The sequence below is a fragment of the Plutella xylostella genome, chromosome 23, assembly GCF_932276165.1.
Source record: "Plutella xylostella chromosome 23, ilPluXylo3.1, whole genome shotgun sequence".
Lineage (NCBI taxonomy): Eukaryota > Metazoa > Arthropoda > Insecta > Lepidoptera > Plutellidae > Plutella > Plutella xylostella.
Genome location: NC_064003.1, coordinates 11,036,426 through 11,059,189, shown reverse-complemented (window position 1 = coordinate 11,059,189; position 22,764 = coordinate 11,036,426). Strand labels below are relative to the sequence as shown.

Genomic DNA, 22,764 nt, shown 5'->3' with positions numbered 1-22,764 from the left:
AAGCGAGACTGAAAGTGAAGTAGATAGGCGGTACTGGCGGGGAGATGTAGATAAGATCGCGAGATACGGCGGACGTTGATGTATATTGTGTTGTAGTAATAGCGTTGATAATGTAGGAACAGTTAAAGTTACCGTACATATAAGTACCTACTAGGTCCACTACAATGAGAAAAAAGGGTAGTTTTTGAATAGTTGCACAAATATTGTTGTAACACATAGTTTTATCATTTGAAAGATACGCGGCCACGTACATAGATAGGGAAATATAGCGAAAGTGAAATATGGAATTTTCGAGTAACTATAAGTAAAAATATACATTGACAAGCATAAGTAAACTGTGTTGGCTTGTTCCCCGACTATACTTGGTCGCGTGCGCGGGGTAATTGAAACGGACAGTCATGTCGATCAGCGGAGTAGGTTTGTAGTAGTTTGTACACAGTATTGTACATTGTATATTTGTAGAAATAGTACATACACTTTTACGTATTTGGGTGCACATTTGTGACCTAATTCTATAATAAAATAGAAAGCGATAGTCGTTATTTTACTTATATCTCATCTATGCTCGACACTAATATTGGTATAGGTAGTGGAATAATATTGTATGTTTTTATAGATAAAGAATTCAGGATTGTCCTTTTTCCTACTTCTTTAACCGTATTTTAAAGTAGTATATATTCCTTATTTATACAAGTGATTCATTCCCAAACCCAACAAGAACCAATATGGTGCACTTATGTATTTTAAGTACAGCAAAATACCTTTATAAATTTATATTGCAGTTTAACTATTACTTCCTGGTAAAGGCTAGGTACAATTATATTCTACGGCTAGTGCCCTATTTCGTCCAAGTAATAAGTGCGTAACAAGCAATGTTGGTCACTGGTTAGTAAACCACATTCTGTTGTGTCTGGCGATTGTCTAATTTATAAGTACCTATAGTACCTAATTGTAAATTGTAATATTATTCAGCTTTGAGCTAGAAATATAGATATTGCTATTGCTAGTAACATTGAAATATATAGCGCACAAATGTATAGTCTTTGAATTTACGTAGTTGAAACAGTAATAAACCTACTTACAGATAATATATCAAAGTGAATTTCCTTGTATCTTAATTCTCAAAATCTACAAAATTTACGTTGCCATTTAAAATATCTTCATGCACTAGTACAATAATATTTTATCGGCCAGACTTATATGACGGATGACTTGCCTAAATGCCATGGCATTTTTAAATAAAACTTTATCAACGTCATCGAAAAAGAAAGTGTCGTAAAAGTAAATACACCTCTTTGAACAATAACACTTATTGATACTTTGTTTCAGGAATGTAAGGACCTACAAAATAGAGAATGGAAACTTTAAGCGCTTACTTTTTCATACTTTGCGATAAGCGCTACACATAATATTATATTTAGGTATATTATAATATTATGTATGGGCTCTCTATACTTAGGTAGTGAATAGTGATCAAGAAACACAAAGATCTGACGAATATCCAACCAGTTTGTCATCTTTAGAAAATCACCGGTTACCGATTGAAATACACAAATAAGTCAAAACCCAATAATACACATACATGTCATGTATAAAAAACATAAAAACCTTGAACTTTTAGATGAAAATCTAGTTTTACAATTCATTACTTGTATGTTAAACTATTTTTTGTAACGGGTCTGATTTTATAAACACCTGGATTTTTATTTATATAAAAAAATCAATAATAATTTACACTTTTTTTTGCGGAAGTGTGAAAAATTTACGTATATCAATGTAATGGACATTAATATTTATTCTGTGACATATCTCAACCGGACTGATGCCCAACTCATTTAGCATTCACCGACCCAACCAGTTCGTCTATCACAGGATTCGATACTATTTTCGAATCTACTCAAACATATGGAAAAAGAACAGTATCGTCAACTGTCATTGTCAAAATGTAGGTAAGGCAAATTTGTCGTTGCAATGTTTGTTGATTCGAAAATAGAATCCTGTGATCGCTGCACAGACAAAATATTATGTCGTCTTTACGCGATTGACAAAAAATACAACTACCTACCTACCTTAACACTACTACCTTATTTCAGTGAATAATTGAATCTATAGGTACCTAATATTCCTTTTTCATCATGGACAAATTTATGACAAGAGAATTACAAGCCGATATCATCTACAGTTTATATTCATTACTTTGCTGCTTTATATGGCTGTTTGTGTTTTATGGAACTTAAATAATTTTGTAACCTTACTTAGGTCTCCTATTTAAGTATTTTATCTGACATTTCAAAATGTACTTTTCATGTATTTAAAACATCTTTAGGTACCTGTTTATGAGCTAGTTAGTCACTTAAAAGTGTAATGCAGTCTTGTACAACAAGAACCTACCTCAACATAAGACACAAAAAACAAAAGTACCAGGAAATAAACGAAACAAAGATCAGAATCTCCAGTTCAGAAACGAACAACGTAATTAGGTCACAGATCTGATCGCGTAACCACGCTTCAGGCGGACTATTTTAGAGAGAGAAACATTTCCAAAACAATACTGACTTGTAAGTACTTAGTTGCAACCTCACAATATCATATTTTTGGACTAAATAGGGCAGCTACTCTCGAATAAATTAATGTAATTAACTTATTTTGTCTGTATTTTAAAAAATCCTTCTAAAGTGTTATGTATAAGTCCCTGCAGCTCAGTTGGATGAGAAGTCAGTTTTTTATTCTCTCTTGAAAGAATCCTCATTATGTCACGTTAATATCAAATGGACTCGAGACTCTCCCATAGGTTTTAATTAAAAATGTTCTGGTGATTTGAATAAGGACACCAGATATGCCATCAAGTGTGAATCGGTGCAGTAAAAGGTGTAATGTAGTAATAGTTTACATACTGTAATAGTGCATAAATTAATTGCACCGATCGTATCTAGGCGTTAGTACATAGGCGTGTAATCTGTTGGGAAAAGCTTTTATTTATGCTGTGAATAATTATAATCATATTTTATCCACAACTAGAACTAACAGCATTTCGTCTTGATAGATCCTAACTAATATTATAAATGCGAAAGTAACTGTGTCTGTCTGTCTGTCTGTCTGTCTGTCTGTTACGCTTTCACGCCAAAACTACTGAACGGATTTGAATGAAATTTGGTATACATACGGTCTAGACCCTGGGAAAGAACATAGGCTACTTTTTATCCCGGAATTCCCACGGGAAAACTTTATAAGGCGAAGCGAAGCGCGCGGGAACAGCTAGTACTTAATAAATGCTCTGTTTTTCCGTCAAGGGTGAAAAACATTAATTTCCCCATAGGTTTGCACTAAATTTAGCTTTTATTTTAATAGTTGAATATTATAATACAACCGTATCTTTACAATAGTAATCGATTATTCGGTCGTCAGCGCGTGAGCGGGCGTCGTGAGTGGTCGTGACGGCGCGTCACCGGCGTCATGTTCCAGCATTTCCACGGTAACTCTACTTGTAGTACTTGTACAGATTAATTTGTTCAATTCTTCATTAACACACTGACTCTTCGCTATGCAATGCAAACTGGTTGAATTCTTGGGTTTTACTGCTGACACGAAATATGATCGGATAAGTTGGAAGCAATTATGTCTACCTGGTTACCTGTGATATCTCCAAGCTGACTAGATCACCTATAGACAAACTTTCTGTTGAAGGAGTCATAACGCATAAAAGAGTACTGTAAATATCTTACGAAAATCTTCTGCTTAGTTTATATATTTGCCTTTGTATATATAGAGATGTAGAGCTACAAATGTGTGCCACTTGATCACGAGAAATAACTCGCTTGGGGCAGGTAAATTCCATTATGTTACGCAAGTTGAATAACACTTCTTCTCAAAACGTTTTTCTACTTTTTGTTTACTTTTTACAGATGCAGTGGACACCCTAAATTTTGATATCAAACTCTTAAGATTACGATGTATGCATTTAATAGCAATTTTAAAGTCCAAAGTGATAAGCTAATCCCGTGGCCCACTGTACCACATGTGTGTTCGATATAGTCGTGTTACGTTGTCCATTAACATTGAACTTCATACAAACTGGTTCTCTGCTGGCCGCGCGTGCGTGTGATATAAATAGATAATGCAGTGACCACTAACAGATCTCCTCTAAAGTGCCAGAAGTCCTTAGTTTATAGACTGCATGAGGCAGGCTAAGGAGTTTTCCGGGAGAAACCATGTAGTGGAATTGAATAATTAGCTGGTGGTGAATGAAATTGAAACTCAGGAAAGTTAAGGATGTTTTTTATACCGAATCAGATGTTTTTTTATTGCAATGAATTACGTTATTTCGATGGGTCTAGTATTCGTTATCACTGTTAGTTAATCTAAGTAAACAGCTGGATTTAGGTCTGTCCCCCATTACAATAAAGGTTATTTGCTTCTCTCAATGGACAAATTAATATCACCGAAACGGCATTTTACCCTTTATGGTGAGATCTTATATAAAATTCATATTATGAATATTTGGTTGCTGAACTACCTAACAAGGTGTTTATTTTTAGAACCTTATCTAGATTAACGACTTGATACGGCAGATGAGGTGCATGTGGCGAGGTAGCAAATAAAAACTCATTTTATTTCATTTTACGGTCACAATTTGTATCCAAAAAACTGTTATTGGGTAAAGTTTTACGACTGTTTGATTTAAGGGTTCGTTATTTAATTATGCATTTGATAAACTACGCTTCTTTGCAGACTTATTAACATGCATTATTTGACATTCATTTTCACAAAAAAATACACTTTCACTTTCGATATAAAATTTGATTCAACATTCGTTTTTTTTAAACATATTTAATCTTACCAAAATCTAGGCTATCTGTGAAACTGTATTCAAAACATCATCAAGTCACTGTAGATAATATTAGTTATTAGTGCATCTAGTGCTAGCCGCGTGTTACCTTCGTGTTACCTCACAGTTACGAAACTGTTTTTTGTCAACAATTACCGACGACGCGTGTGTCAAAGTAACAAAAGTCAGCATTTTGCAACACAAAAGTTCAGACATTTTGCTTTCAGTCTGATCCATACCATGCACTTACACACCTCTGCATTTCTTAAGTAGTAAACTAGCTCGTAAGTTCTAAGCAATAAAGCTCAACTGGTAGATAATTTGGTGGATAGGTAGAATTTGCGATGTAATTGTAGCATTTATTTTTCATAAGGCCTATTATTTGATAATCGCTCAGAACGGATAATGGATGATTGCATTCCCACGGGAACCTTGAATTGTTTTGAAAGTACCTAACAGTTTTAGATATTGATGTAAAACTATGGAGTGAATAATAAATAAAAGGGTGCTGCAATAGATAAACAGTAGGCATTTGATTAATCAAATTTGGAATATTCGTTGAAAATACTTGACGTAAAGTTTATGTTCCTTAAAAAGCATTATTTTATGCTTATGTGACCGCATTTTTCGCGGTTTTACGAAGCTCTGATGTCTAGTCTAGTACCTGGATAAGCTATACTATAAAAGTTATTAAAGCAGTCTAGCGCTCGAGCTGTCGATCTTGGCCACACGCCCACACCTCTGCTATGGCGCCACAAAGCGCTTCATGCACAACTAGCGCTACAACACTAACAACATAGCTAGATAACAAAACTAAAATCGGATATAAAATCGTTTGGGAGCTACGCTACCACAGACAGAAACAGACACACAGACACATCAAACATATAACACCCCTCTTTTCTGTCGCGGGAAAAACATGATTCTATTCTATAATCTATTATAATTTCGCCTGTTGGGACTAACATGGCGCCACAAAGCGCTACACGGCTGACTACATAACTAGCGCCACACAACAACAACGTCGCTACAGGCTAGTGCAGAACATACAGCGTTGCGCTTGACCTTCCACGCATGCGCCACTTCACGCGCTTTGACGCCGCCGCCGCCGCCGGGCGCGTTATATCATGCTTCGGGTGCCAGATATTGCATGTATATACATACTAGCTGTTGCCCGCGAGGTTTACTTCGGTTTTACAACTGAGAATGTCAAGTTAAGCACCACTTTTATAATTAATAATGAGTAGGTTCATGTGGCAGTGCTAACGCACTTGGATAGGTCTAGTAAGCTGAAAGATGTACTGTAAAAATCAGACCACCTGAATGTTTACAGCTCTTTAAATTTATGATATCTTTGCACAAAAGTAGGTAGGTACCGAATGTTTGCGAAATTTTATCCTTACAGAATAGAAGCAGCTCTCTTTACAAATATAAGCCCGTGTAGGCAGCAGTTTCTCAAGTAAAACATAAAATTATAACGTGTGTACACAACATTGCTCAATCGCACAAAGTGCAAACCTACACTTGTCTGAGAACTCACAGATTAGCCTTAGAGGTGTTCGCGTTAATTGTCTGTCAATTTGTTACTCTGTGGCTTTGTCTGTGGAAGAATGGGTCGAGATAGCCGGCGGATGCGTTGCGTCACTTGCGGCGCGAGAGTGGAGTTAAACTGTGGGGTTACTCTATATAATGAGAAACGAAGTTACGGAGCGAGTCACGACTCCTACGAGCCTCTTGTGACTGATAAACTGCAGTACAGAGATAAATATAGTCTAATTTAGCAACGGGTAAAATAAGGGATGTTATTTTTGTCTTTAACTGACACACTTAAATGAATGAAGAATGCTAAAACGTAACAAGTCAGTAAAAAGTACCGTCACGTATACAGACAGGCTGTTATCTATATTTATTTTATTTAATGACGTTTTGTATGTAAGAATATTTAAATTTTAAAAAATACACCAACACACTATTCGTATTGGCACGAATTAAGATATAAAATAGTATTAGCAAAATTAGACTATTTAAATACATTTAGCCAATATCTAGATCACAAATTATGAAATGACAACAATGAAAAATCTGCATCTTAATTTCTTAAGTCCTTGAAAGTGTTTTAACCTATGATGACACACTTTCTTAATAGGTACTAAACACAAACATATGAATAAATCTACACATATTTAAAAATAAAATATGTAAACTCATTTGTACAACAACGTTTAGTGCCATCACTTGCAATCATTAGCAATACACATTTAATTACTCTCCGCGGATAAAACGATCTCTACCTTTGAACTCATGGCATGGAAATATCCCTATCTCATTAATGCACTCGGCGTATGTAGGTAACAGTCATAAATACGTATTGCTTACCCGTGCATATATAAAATATCATTAATAACATCAACTTGCATCAGTACTTAAGTATACTTTTTCAAAGGTAAAGTAAAATACAAAAAAAAAACTTAAACTACTACTAACAAAGTATTCTTACTTAGACAAATACAATATTACGAATACTTAACTAAAAACAAAAGAATATTGTGTAATGTTCAGAGCAGAGGGTATCTTGGTCCGTTGAAAAATTGCCTATGTATGATTGAATATACTTACTTACTTAATACTTCTAGCGTTAGGAAAAAAATCGTTTACAAACAAAAAACTTATTTTGTAATAGTGTATGTCTGTTGACTTATGAATTATCTGTTTTTCTTACGACTCTCCTCTTTACCCTTTCAGAAAATGACCCAGTTCTGCAAAGGTACAGTATTTTTTCGTGTTTTGTTAACTTTTCACACACATTTCTATTGCTTTTTGCGATGTAACTAAACTCCTAATTTTGTGCCGAGCATTTGTGTTTTTTACAGTCTGATCTCTAATTTCTACGTTATAATATTATATTCTATCAAACATGGGCATTGATTTCAAAGCACGTTGACTTGTTGAATATGAAAGTACAAAATCTGATTGTCCTTTTGTCACCTTTATTACGGAATAGTATCTTTCTTATCTTAAGTTAATTTTGTCTTTGTGTTTTTCTCTATTATGTAACAATAAATGTTTTTCTTTCTTTCTCTCAAAACCATAACAAAATACAGCTACTTCTCAGTTAGCCAGCTTCTCTCACAAATGTGAAGATTGTACGCGATGCCGATGGCTATCAAGGGCCGCGGTGGAGCAATAAATATCCATCTCGCATTGCAAATAAACAGAGTCTGGAGGGTCACTCTATACTAACGATAAATGAAAGAACGAGAGCTTTCTTGCAATCGACACGTTTAATACGAAGATAGAGTCGTGGCTCGCACAGCGGCGCTCCAAAACTTAGTTTTTCGTCATATAGAGTGACCCCCCCCTGGCGCCGGCGCGTCACGGAGCCAGAGGTGTGGAGTGCATGGATCTATGATCTATTTTAGATTCAAGCAAATAAATAAATTATAAATTTTTCTGAGTTTTTCAAAATGTATATTGACAAACTATCACCCAAATTCATAGATCGTATTTTAAGTTAAGATGAGGTTAACAAATGACTTTGAAACGCACGAATTTCAACTGTTACTATTAGTCAAAAAGTCAAAATTAGTTTTTTGTAATCCTTTTTTAAAGTGAGATAAGTGAATTCGGGGGTTGCTATTTATCCCCATAAATTAAATCAGTGAACTAAACTCTGAGGTTGACGTGCTTATGTCGTGCTCTGGTAATTTCGTTCAATGAATCATTGAGCGTCTCCAACCGTACAATACAGCTCATGTAGATAGAAACTGAAAGTCAATCTGCGTTGGATTGCGGAAAGCAAGTGGACCAGTTTTAGTTGATGGCTATAAGATCCTGAATTGCATGGTGGATTTATGAACATAATAAACCATTTAAAACGAAAGTGCTCGCAATATTACTATGTTACTAAAATAACTTTGTGTCTAAACTACAAAAACCTAGGTATTTTAATCTACTGTTTTTTTTTTAATTAAAAGTGAAAAAGTCCCTAATACCTTCATAAATTTGAAGTCATTTTTTTTTATAAATAGTTAGGTTCGAAGTGTATTCCATAGTCTGCTTAAATATACCTCTAGCAGACTTTATGGCTTCTAGGATCGCGGGCAATAATTTACATAAGTATGCCTAAAATTATACCATTTATGTATAGGCTCATGTAATGTATGCCAGTGTGAAGGTCGTGACGTCATCTCCGTTCTAACCCTAGAGCTCATCTTCCACCCACTTCCTTTCAAAACACCACCCACCTCGAGTGTTCACCAATGTGTTATGTAAATATTACTAGTCTAGTATTTAAATCAGCCTTCGTAAGTACTAAAAGATCTAGTGTCAGTAAATGGTTGTGTCTGTATGAAAGTGCTACAGTTTAAACATCATCATTGCACTTTCTTTCCAAACATTTTGTATGTGAGCGAAATCGTCTTAATGTCTAGAGCTAATATTTGAACACATTAAATAAATATTAATTGGGATCGACTGCCTGCATCCAAAATTTACTCTTTATTTCGTTGTCAATGATACAGGGCTGACTAAAATCTTTAAAATTATTTATATTTTTGGTCTAACATAACTCCTTTACACCTTTAATCTTTTACCACAATATTTTTTGGTAGACGGTGTTTACATTTTGTTCTAAGATATGGCATATCTGATCGGTCAAAGGTTAAGACTCGTCTATTTAAGTAGAGCAATGTCAATACTATTGCGCATAATAGAATCAAAACATCTCAAGAAGTAAATATTACATACTCATTGGTACCTATTATGTATTGTATTTTATTTACTTGATTAACCATACGGTATAATAGTAAAATACGTAATTTCAACTTCGTATAGAGTTTCATAAATGAGCTGGTCAACAAAATAAACATAATAATATGTTAATGTACGGATTTTAAACGACATTAACATGTAAATAGTCGCAGTACTATGTAAAGCAATTAATAAATGCTTCTTCTTTGTGCCTATTTATATAGGACCGGCAAGAAATCAACTTCATTAATTACCTCTCTGTGTTTATGACAAAACTAGCCGTTTTCCCGAGCTTTGTTTCGCATTAAAAAGTAACCTTTGTTCTTCCTCAGGGTCTAAACCATATGTATACCAAATTTCATTAAAATCTGTTCAGTAGTTTTGGCGTGAAAGAGTAACAGCCAGACAGACAGACACAGTTACTATTATTAATATTATTATTTAGGATAGGATTAGGATACTCAATGAAATGAATACAAGGTATTAGTGACATGCTCCCAAATATTATCACATAGTTCAGTGGTCAAACTGAACATACAATTTTAGCTGAGAAGCATTAGGTTTGTGTAGTTTACTAAGAATAACTTAGTAATGGTGCTCACAAGTTCAAATTTTAATATTGTTAATTCGAATTAAAATAGCTTTGTTTATTTCCTTATGAATTTGCATTAGGTAGGTATATTATATTTTTTAATTAGATTACTAAACATATTATTAAATAGATTAAAATGTTATTAAAATAAATTAAAGTACTAAAGCGCGTTGAACTCTTTTGTATGGCGAATACTTCTGTCGAGTTTTACTTAATAATAATAAGTGATTATTAGTAGATAATTATATAAGAACTTACCTGAGCTAGAACTAGCGCCAGGCCTAGGCACAGTAGAGATGCACCAACACATAAGAATTGTCTCGATATCATTTTCACCACAATTAGTTGAATCCTTACTTAATTAAATTTCACTATTGAAACTACAAACATAGCACACGTGATGGCTGAAACACAAAAAAAAACTTAATACCTGGCTATAATGAGGGAAAAAAATAAACAAACAAAATTTAAATGAAGGATTCAGAATCTCGATGTGTCGTTGAGAAGTTCTTTACTCATACAATGCAAAACAAAAACTATCATACACGCTGATAATTAACAATTTTATTGTATATACAATGTAGCCAAAAATATTATTAAATTCACACAATGATTAGCTTTTTGTATTGCCAATTAATTAACCAACCGACAGTCCCGGTGCGACTGACGTTTAAATGTCAACTATCAATCGTTCTATATTCGATGAGCGCCGCTTCACTTATCGCGGTTCAAATGTCAAGAGCACATCACTGGCCGCACTTGGCACTTATTCACCCTTTGCCTCATCGTGGCGCGTAAACAGAAAAGAAGAAAAAAATATCGTAATTTAAAATTTGAAATTGGAATTCGTGTTCGATGTTCGTTTGTTCGCGTCCAACCAGCGTGCGGCTGAGTACCCGACTGCCTGACATTTGCTCGCCGCCAAGCGATGCGCCCCTACTCGGTTCAAAGTTGGAATTCCTCTATCGTCCTTGGTGCCTCACTACAATAGCTGAATGCACCACCTAGTGTGTGTACGTAAGTATTATGTATGTATTTAATTATGAATTGGACGCGCGTTGTCGCATGTAATTAAGAGTTGTTATGCAATGCGTGCCAGTGATCTTTGTTTGTTTGTTTATATTAACTACTTCTGAAGTAGGGAAATAATTAATAGGATTGAATTGAATCATTTTATGCTAAAATAATGCAGTAACACATGTTCAATTATTTAAAAATGACTTTTCAATTGCTAAATTATATAAATCTGTCTTCACATAATCACTCATCAAATTAGTCACCATCACATCGGAAAGAGATTAAAAAGCCTTAAAATAATAAAAGTTGTATTGTATCGTTGTGTTATAAACATCTGTTTTACGAATGTCGCGAGTAGAATTTTGTTCTAAAACCTCGTGTTTTTAATACGCAGTCGTTGTAAGGTAAAAAAATCAGTAAAATTAAAAAGTACTAAACAGAATAGACGAGTAGTACGAAGTAAATTAATAAGTAGCCATTATCACATATATAATATACATTACTATGTAGATTCAAGGTCATATTTTTCTCACATTTCTACGTAGGCGACACAATGAGATTCCTTACTATATACGTTGAAATCTACATTATATATAATAATATGTTGACCATGTTCAGAGTGCGGCTCCCACAGAACATCATAAATAACAATCTCAAGATTGTTACATTTGTTCACACTATTAACTATTGCAAAGACTCATCTCCCTGTATAAGGCGTAATTTATTAGACAAGTGCAATGATACGCTATTCTAAACATTTTTATGCGGTTTAGTACATCCTGTATTATACCTATATGTATTTGGATTTTTTCAAGAAATGACTTAAATACATTTGACTATCACTCTTTCAGTTACACAGAATTTTTAAGAAGTTAGATTTTTTACCAGCAATTCATCAGATTCCAGAATATTGCCAATAGAAAGGTTAAACCATTTCATGTTTAAAGCGCATTTGATACAATACACTCGACAAATGATTGACAACGCTAAACAACTGTTCAACGTGCGTTTAGTTTTGTTGGTAAGACCGATTATGATTCAATGACCTTGATTTTCTGAATCAAATTCAGGATGTGGCCGTGAATCTGAACGAAATAAAAATAAAAACGGATTTCAATCTCTTTATTGGAATGTACAATAGAGAGTCATAATTTAGCGTTTATCTGTCCGTCTATGTCAGTAACAAGGTTCACTTTTGTTTTTAAAACTTAGATGATTATTTTATAATGCATTGTCATCCGTAGCGTGGGATAATTTTTTAAATTTTGGTTTAGTCCAAGTTATCTTTAGGTATAATCTCAGTGTTTATAAATTGTTTTGGTTGATATGTAAAAAAATAATCTTTACAGACAACAGTAAAGAGTAACCTCACAATACTATAATTTTGAAGTCAATTAAATGGGAGTAACACTATGGCCGTCACATATTGTAAACTATACCTTGATCTTTAATTCGGCGGAATTCTGACAGTTATCTACTTTTGACATGTCAGAGATCACAAACCTTTTTTGGCTGAGCCCTTTTTTCAATACGAGTCTGGAGGGCCACTACCAAAATCAAACGAACGAACGAACAAGAGCTCGGCTCTATCTCGTTGTATTAAGCGTGCCGATTGCGTGACAATTCTTGTTCGTTCGTTCGTCGATTTAGAGAGTTACCCCCTGAACATCTAAGCCTAAACTACCTACTCTATACATTTTATTTGTTAGTGAATGTACCTATCCATTTTATTAAGTGCGGCGCTCCAAATTAAAAGGGGATATACCTACGGTGAGTAATAATTACGTCCCTTTACATCACAAAAATAATATACTTAATTAAAGTATAAATTAATGAGTAAATAAATAATATAATTGATTATTAAAATATCTAATCGATTATTAAATAAAAATAAGAGCGGTGGTAGCTCTGTCGGATAAGCGCCCGCTTCTCACGCAAGAGATGCGGGTTCGAATCCCAGCGCTGACATGTACTTTTCACTTAAGTACAATGTATACCATCGCTCTTACGGTGAAGGAAAACATCGTGAGGAAACCTGCATATCTAGATTTAGCACATCTAGATATGTGAACCCACCAACCCGTAGTGGACCAGCGTGGTGGGAAATGGTCCAAGCTTAGGAAGGCAGTTTAGACCTTGGGGATATGGGATATGCACAAAGGTACCACTCGAGAGAGCCAGGTGCAGGTACTTACATCCCCAAAGAGAATAGAATAGAATACCTAATCATTATTAATACTTACCGATTATGATGAAACTTAGACTGCTCAATGTAAGCCATTAAAAAAATTAATAGTGGCAATCGGTTCAATCGTTTCGGAGATATGCGTGGACAAACATTATAAACATCCATACATCTATAAAATTTTGCAAGTATATTTGTTTGTTGTGCAGTCCCAATAATCTTACATAAGTACATACGAGTATGTACCGAATAGAGAATCTTTTTTTGAAATCGATTAAAAAGGTTTACTATCCCTGAATTTAGTAGGAAGTGATGCCAGCTAAAGAATAAAATAAAGTAATTAATATGAATTCCATACATTATCTGTCATTTTATTTTTTTATTGCCCAGAAATGGATCAAAATTTTTCCTTTTTTCGGTTAAGAGCTTTTTAAGTAGCATCACTTTTGAAATGTCAGAATTCCGTCGAATAAAAGATCCAGGTATAACATAACATTTCACAGTTCTAACTGCTCCTTCAGTTTAATTTAAGTAGGTACATATTTGCATTTTAGCGCTTCGCTCGTGAGTGTCGAGTGTATCCGGGAACCTGCCCTATTCAAATTAGCAACTATTTCGCAAACGGCAATGCCTAATGTATACCGAATGAGCGACGGTGTGCTAGAAGCTTACCCTTTTGTTGGCACCTTCAATTTATTGACGCGGATAACGCTGATACGACGCAACGGCAGGCTATATTGTTGAGCGGAGATTGGTTCATGATCATCACGACCCATCACGTCCCCACTGCTGGGGCACGGGTCTCCTTCCAATGAAGGAAGGGTTTTACACCACGCTGGCCAAGTGCAGGCTGATGGACCCCAAAATTAAAACAAGCAATGAAAAAGTTCCACTTTCAAAAGTGAGACTGCAAATGGCCCCAATTTAATTTAAAACATTTAAATATTATTTTAACTAAATATTATTGTTTTAGTTTATGTTCTATTACGCTGTTAAATGCACTTATTGCCGACGGCGGCGTCATTGAGCTAGTCTTTTCCGTTTAGGAGTAATTTGGTGCTAGGTACTGTCACTGGGAAATTTTCATTGCTCGCGAGTGTAAACTAAGTCATAGATCTATACCTCTAAATAAGTATTTATCATTGAGTTTACATAACACCTAATACCAGATGACAGCGGAGAACGGAATAACAGACAGAAAATGCGATTGTTATCTTTGAAAGAATCGATTACAGTATTGATACATAATCTCGGTTGCACTGACGTGGACTCTTTAGTAAGTCTGTGCATTCGATCGAACGCTTTCGTTGTTGATATTGATCACTTCGTGTGGTCAATACTGCTTATTGATTATCATCAATTGGTTATTTATCATCATTGAGTTACTGATCGTAAGCGGTTACTCATTGATAGTTTTTTTTTCATTTATCACCGTTCATAGACTTTAACAAAAATTTCCTGAATCAGATATTTATATCAAAATTGTGATAATTGAATTTATTGATTGTACTATGTAATTACTTGACTATTACTTACCATTTTTTATTAGGTATATCGTGCAGTATTTTTTACTATTACTTATGTTATTTATGGAAAATAGGTATGAAATAACATGAAGAAGAGTTTTTTGATCGACTCATTCTCTTCCAGATCCTGACTTATTCTTTCACCACACGTTGACACGCTCAGAAGAAGAATTGCCTCAAGACGCAAACACTAACGTCAACACCAGACAATTGTTTATCGAAATATCTGTCGTACAGTTCACAAGGTACCTATGATTGATTACAAATCGGCCCAGTTACCTCTCGACAGGGGCTCCGAGTTATCTGGAGTCATCTGTCAGCGGCTGATCTACTTCTTCGATTTCAAATGCGAGACAAATTATGGACACCGACAAATATGAAGTGGAGCTAAGATTTTATGTTCCGTTATCAGATAAAGGTTATTTGTGAAATAATTTTGATGTTTTCAGGTCTAAATATTTGTGTAGGTAATAAAGTTATAGCCAAAAAAAAATTTTGATAATATTTATCTGAGTACTGAAATATGGCCTTGAAACTTGTAAATTATAGCAAAAAGTTACAAGTTTAGGATAGAGCACAGAGGATCTTTACATTTCTCTTTAATTCATTATTCCAAAACAGTGATCTAAAATTGCTTGCGCAATGGTGTAAATGCTTTAAACTCATTGATCTGGGTCGCACCTCCGATTGTGAGATTATCTCAGAGCAAATAAAGGCCCATTCACATCTGGGAGTTACAGGGGGGTCACTCTATATGATGAAAAACTAAGTTTCGGAGCGCTACTGCGCCAGTTTCGACTTTATCTCGTTGTATTAAACGTGCCGATTGCACGACAACCCTCGTTACAGAATAACCCTCCTGGGACCAATAAACAGGCATGTTTATTTAAGTAAAACATAGCAATACCATTATTTCATCCTTGAAGATGTTTCGAAAATTATGTTGGCGGTGACGAAAAAATTAACAGGGTGCGCCGTACACTACATTCATTTAGCTTAATTCATAATTCGTAATACCTAATTATTTCAAATATCATATCACAAGCGTAGCTTCTACTGTGGTTTACCAAATAGGGGCAGAGTCCTTTGTAAATGGCAACAAGATAAATGATTTCATTGAGATCGTAAACTACAGCTGATCTGAGACATATAATTACAATTACAATTGCACTCAGATCTAATTTGTGATATTATATTATGAACTATGTGGCTAGCAGATCGCTAAATGTCATCGTTCATAACATTTGTAAGTATATTACTTTATAATTTATTGAATATACATATTTAAATACGACAGTACCTGAAGATAAAATTATTAAAAAATATAATCCAACCCTTATCCGTATAATTTTTAGAGATTTACTTTTCTATTTTTTTTTATTGCGGAGATGAGCTGAGATATTTTGTTTAATAGTATTTGTAGCTCAACTCACGAGGCTCGGGGAGTCTTTCATACCCCGTAAGCAGTTATTTATGTGCTCCATTTATTGTTCCCAAAGCAATCTACTTTGATAATGTTTTTAATAAGTACATAATATTACTCAAGTACACAGCACACCTCTTACTTAAACTTTGAATCAATGTAGCCAACATACCAAATACGCACTTCCCTGTTTTTTATCAGGACTTAATTGATATTTTTATTCTAAAGGAGATATATTTGATTGTTTTAATAAAAAATATATAGTTTGAGCTCGTGCTGATTTATTATGCCCTGTTTTGTATTTTGAACTAATTAGCTAGTCAGCTTTATTTGCTGAGAATACATAATTATAAGCTTCTACACCTACTACTCAGACTGTTTTAAACCGTTTAGAACTAGATGTATAATCGTAATAAATAAGTTAAAATGTCCCGTCTATGATTGCCCAATTCTTTTTAGTAAAGGTGTATCATGTGTGTGATCGTGATTCATGTAAGTACATCTTTTAGTCAGCATAGTTGTGATATCCTTGTATGGGTTTTCCGACTTTGAATCACTGATCACTTAATTTTAGAGTGACTAAACTTAGAGTTTAAAATTGAATCATTAAATAAATCCAAAATACCGCAATTACCTATACTATGCTATCGTCTGTTTATCTCTTACAATCGAGTCCAAAAAAGAATAAACATAACAAGCAAGCTTCTATAAGTTAGCTGATAGTTTTGATTTAGATCTATTTTGTAGTCTTGTAATATCAATTAATTATAGTATAACTGAGCATTTCAGCTCTTCTGTCACTAAATAATAAATAAGTACTTAATCATTCCTAATAAATTTTTGACCACTGTTTAACTGGAGCAATTATATTTTTACTTGTCTGAAACATATAAGTGAAAACTTGTAATTGGCTATGTATCACTATTTCAAAATTCTTATGTTGAACAAGTTTTCCTATAATTAAAATAAAATAGAAATAAAATACATATACAAACCTAGTTCTAACATAAAACAACGTAGGTACAATCGTACAATCAAAGAGGCGCCAAAGTGATTAAATTGCACAATTCTATTGAACAGCGCACGCGGCGTGAACCGAAGTGAAGTGACTATTGAGCTGTGATAGACGACAGTAAAGGCCCTTTGGCCCTTTATTTAATCCTCTGAGCATTTATTGGGGACAAAAGATTAAATTAGTAATAGTTTTTCAGGGCCAATGTGAATGGTTGAGTGATAGTTTATAATATTGACAGCTTCATAAGAGCTGTAGGTTGGTTTGCGAGTTTGACAAGGTAAAAAAGTGTGTAGCTACTACTATAAATCTACCTCAGTATATATACTATATATAGTGGTTAGTTGCTAACTATTACGTTGAAGAGTCCCGGTTCACAGATATATATTATATCTGTGAACCGGGACTCTTCAACGTAATAGTTAGAGATATATATTTTTAAGTGTATTAAAAATATTACACTGGAATTGCTTTTATCTTCTTGTCAGCCTTTTAATGATTCAGAGTGAGTGAGCAGTTCACACGTATGCATTACGAATTACAACATTATGCTTCTTTCAAGTCCTAGGTAATCGATAAATCAAGTGATATTATAGTCATGACAATATTGGCAATAGACATATTTCCTCGGTTAAAATAAACTTCAGCTGGTAGTTATGAAAGTGGGTCGGGTTAAGAGGTTTATCTGGTCTGGTAATACCTACCTTACTTGATTAGTTCTGATTAATTATTATTAATTTAACAGTATAAGTAATTCTGTTTTGAACTAAATTAGCTTATCATTTTTATCAGAACATTCTATAACTTAGACTCTATAATGTAGGACTAACATTCGTTAATCGTAAATAAATACACCTAAATATCTCTATACTTATACCTTACTTTTTAGCCTGTGTTATATTTTCCGGGCGACGGGCGCAGGTGGAGAGGCAGGCCGAGACGGAGATGGCGGGACGACCTGGATAAGTTTGAGAATAACTGGGCTGAGAGTGCACAGGGTGTGGAAGGAAAAAGGCGAGGCCTTTGCCCAGCAATGGGAAACTAAATAGGCTAATTAAAATAAAATATATATATTTTCCTGGATATATATTCCCATATCCTGGATATATATTTTCCGTACTGGGCGTTCATATATCCTGTAAAATGGTTGCAAGTTCCATAATAGTAATATTCTCACAATATCCTGGATACAATAAATCAAATAAAAAAACTGATGTACAGTATTACATTCATTTTAAAAACAATATCTGGTACCTATCCTTATTCAAAACCAATAATCATTTCCAAAACAGAAGATGTTGAAATCAATTGCAGCCTCACTGATCTACTTCATAGTGTTGATCGAGTCAACATTTCGACATGATTCATCGTATTTAGATTGTTCGAAACCATGATATTACGATTCTAACCCGATAAATTGGTAGAATTATGTCTATTTTAGGGTAAGCAGGTAGGTAGTTATTTTTATGTACTTAGTGAAATAGGTGTAGAAAAAACAGCAAATTCTTTTTTTATTTTGTCATTTGAACCAGAATTTATTGTCTTATTATACACTCACGGGCGAAGAAACAGTTCCACTTACAAAATGCAGACATTAATTGACTTCAATTTGTTAAAACATTTAATAGGATATTTGTACAGAATGTTTACGTTTTTAGTAGGTAATATTCTGATGCGCCGTTAAATATACTTAGATATTGAAGAATGCATCATTGAGTTAGTTTGTTCCGTTTAGGAGTAATTTGGTGTTTTTCTCAGTGGAACTTTTACAATGCCCGTGAGTGTAAAATTATATTTAATTTGTTTCTGACATGGCAACTGCAAGCTCTAGTCAATAATGTTGGACTACAGTATTGTGACGCCCGCGCACCATAGAAACAAGAAGACAGCGCGACGTCACGGAAAATTCTACGGCCGCGAGCAAGTAAACAACATCCGCCGCCGCCGCTGCCGCCACTCGATGACGTCATGGAAGATTCCACTGCCACTGAAGTAAACAAGATTCGCCGCCGCCGCGTGCCGCCACTCCCCACTACGGAAGCCGCATATAAAAGGGCGCACGCGCGGACAGAAAGGCAATACTCGTGGGGTCGTCTTAGTGCTCACACCTAGCTCTGGTTGCGGTTCGGTCGACCGCGTCGCTTCCGGAGGTCTAGTGCGCTAAAGACATAGACCGGCTCAGTAAGTCTGCCTTCCTCAAGCTTGCGTTGTGGTCTTCCCCCGCACACGTTTGCAAGAGCCTGGTGGAACTACGGAGTTCTCGAAAGACCTGGCACTTCTACTAAGTCTGGTTGCGGTTCGATCGATCGCGTCGCTCCCAGAACCCAAAGGAACTGCCGGATTCTGTACCACGTTTATTCCACCCCTGCTCCCTCAACCTCTCTGTAAAAGGGCCTTCAGCCGCAAGCATAATTGTCATATCCAAAAGCATTTAATAGCATAAAGAGTCGCATCAGAATTGTCAATAAAACTAGATTATCGGTTCTTGGTCGTATTCATAGTCTGGGCCGTATGTTGTAATTATATCGTGTTGTTGGTTAAGCATTATATATAAATAAAAGTCAAAGATTTTATCCTCGTTGTATTCGTAAAACCAAATCAGTTGTTTCAATTCAAACTCCACTCAGATAGGTAACCCAAATGATCAGTCATTAGGTTCATTTATGTTAGCGTAGCACCCCCTGAGCTAGCCGACCCTAAGGCGCTACGTTACATTTGGCGCCCAACGTAAAAACCCTAAAAGGGTAGGCCCACTTGTTTCGTAATAATAAGATTTACGTTACATTTGTTGCCCAAAATTAGTAATCCAAACGGGAAGACCATTTTGTTCGGAATTCAGGCCAAGAGTACAAGTAGGTACTTCGGTAGTCTTTCGTTTTCATCGGTCGGTCAAACCACAAGGGAGGTTCGGTTTTTGTCGTATTATGAGTAACTTAGTAGGATACGTCAAAATCGACTCAGTTTAGTAAGTGATTCGGTAGATTTCGTTGCATTTTGCCGGTCAATGGTTTACCGCCGCCGTTGAGTATCATCTTTGCATATCTCGAACTATAGTTAAGTGAGCAGCTACGTTGTTTATGTCAAATTTGGTCTCAAACTCGAAGACCCATTCGGGTTAGGTATTTGGGAGTAGGTTCAAGATTCGAACCCCAAATACAGAGGGTAAATCAGTCAGAAGTCCGTCCGTCATTAGTTAAAGAAGTCAAGTTATAAAAGAAAAATAGAGGGTAAATGTCAGTACACATTTACAAACCGAGATATATGAGTAAAAGTCCTTTCACAGGCAAAGCAGGTCTTACGCGTCAACTTTGATCCATAACTGGGGATCGTTTTGTCATATTTCGTACCATGGTTAAGTGAGTAACTAAGTCGTGTGTATGTCAAAGTCGGTCCAACTTGTGGAGCTGTCCACCTGGTCAGTAGAAGTCTGTCGGTAAGACAATCAGTAGGTATACTTGCTCGGAGGTATACAAAATAAGTATGAGGGACGACGGACGTTCAGTACTGTTCAGTAAAGTATTTGGTAAATTAATAAAAGTAGTAAGTAAAGTAATAGTTAAAAAAAAAATTAATAGCAAGAAATAATCAGTAAATAAGGGAATAATTAATAGAAAAATCAGAAAATAAGCAATAAGTAAAAGAGGATATATTTTTTTTTAATCGAGGAATTAGACAAATATTAACGCAGGAGTAAAGTTAAATCATATTTAAAATATAAAAGAAACAGAATATATTTGTGGAGTGGAGTTAAATAAAAAAACCGTATATTATTTTAAAAAGTAACAGACCAAAAAGGGATAATAGTGTGGAGGAAGCAACATGAAGGGGGGGTGTAAAAAAATTCCGAGTTGGTTCAAGTGAGTGAATAGCTAAGAAGTGAAAAATAATTTAATATTCAAATAAATAAGGATAGTTATTCAACAGAATATAAAGGAATAGCTATATCAAGGTACAGGGAAGGACACAAGGATAGTTATTCAACAGAATATAAAGGAATAGCTATATCAAGGTACAGGGATAACTAAGAGCTCTGGAACACCTAGGCTGAGGAAATGCACGGGTTCCACCTCCATAGTACACCTAAAAATTGGAAAAAAGGCGACATAAGGCAATAAAAATAGGAATGAAAACCGTCTTGAGATAGATCAAGTATAAAACCGAAACTAAATATCGGGGTAGTAATGATAAATTTACTTATTTGTTTGTCATAAGGGCACAAGTAAGAAACAGGTCATTAGTTGGGTCATGTAAATAAACACATGTATAAGTTAGTAAATCCCACCGGTGGGGAATGTGTAAATAAGTACTTATTAGACAGATACGCGTATCACATAAAAATATATGTTAATGAAGGCCTTTAGGTATATAAAAAAATCTGATTTAAAGTAGAAGCAGTGAGTAATTACAACCGATATAAGTATAAGATGTGAATAAAAGCTCAATAAGAAAATGTAAAATTTAAGTATGCAGCAGGTACGGTAAAATCGTAGTAAACAAGACATAAGTGGATACCGTAACCGATATTAAAAGGAGGAACTTGTACATATATAAGAATCGGAGTAAAATAAAACAAGTTAAAATTTAAAGATGTTAAAATAAAGATAAAAAGTATAAAAACCAAAACAAAAAAAAGTGTAAAATACAGTTAAGCTTAATAAATAAAAGTATAAATAGTAGGTACAATAAATACACGTTACAAAATAAACTTAGAGGAAAACAAATAGTACTAAGTAGATATTAGGCATTAGGATATAGGATACATATTACAGGAATTAATAGTTTACCATAGGGTGGTAGTTTTGTATGATGGGCAACGATCTGTCGTTAGTCATGTAGGTCGTTTTTTATTTGTTATTGTCGCAGTGTAATCAATAATAGGTTTATAGGACTACTATTTTAGAAATAGTTAGTAAAGTAGTCTTTGCTGTCTAGAACATCGTCATCGTCAGCGTAACATGCTTCGTCAAAGTAAAAAGTAAAATTAAATTAATCTAATAATCCGCCACGAGTCATACCTGGCCCAAAAGTACCCATAATGCTTGCAGCGTTACCTCTTTGAATAGCAAGAGAGAGCCTTTGAGCCAAGTACGACCCGGAGCGACGATCATGTCCTCGCGAGGCAATACGGCGGCCTAGATCCCTTATGAGGGCTTTAGCTTCACCACCCCAAACTCCGCTCGTCTCCACTGCTACAGGGACAAACAAGTAACGGTTTTTTAAATCCGTATACTTTTGGTGCTTTAATCTAGCGGCATTCTCAGCCGCCGAGCCCGCTACTCTTGCCGTTCCTGCTAAATGTGAAGCTGCAAACGTGCTAACACATGTGGCATCCCACAACAAGCTTCTGCCACGCTCCCAGGGGACCAGCGTTAGACCATCCGGACGCTTCCCATCAGTGCGACTCAAACCTGGTGGTTCCAGGACGCACGGGATAT

At 35.1% G+C, this 22,764-nt stretch overlaps 1 protein-coding gene across 4 annotated transcripts in view; it reads right to left on the bottom strand.

Moving 5' to 3' along the window:
* LOC105385676 overlaps positions 1–11,123 on the bottom strand; it is a 38,694-nt gene extending 27,571 nt beyond the window's left edge. The window contains exons 1-2 of one of the 4 annotated variants that reach the window (XM_038113375.2): positions 10,712–11,119; positions 10,425–10,570 (exon numbers count right to left, since the gene is read on the bottom strand). In XM_038113375.2, coding sequence (XP_037969303.2) covers positions 10,425–10,496 — 72 coding nt within the window. In that variant the 5' untranslated portion in view covers positions 10,497–10,570; positions 10,712–11,119. Of the gene's footprint in view, positions 1–10,424 lie in introns of all 4 variants that reach the window. The other 3 variants (XM_038113376.2, XM_038113373.2, XM_038113379.2) reach the window with 3 other exon arrangements.
* Between the last annotated feature and the right edge of the window lie 11,641 nt (positions 11,124–22,764).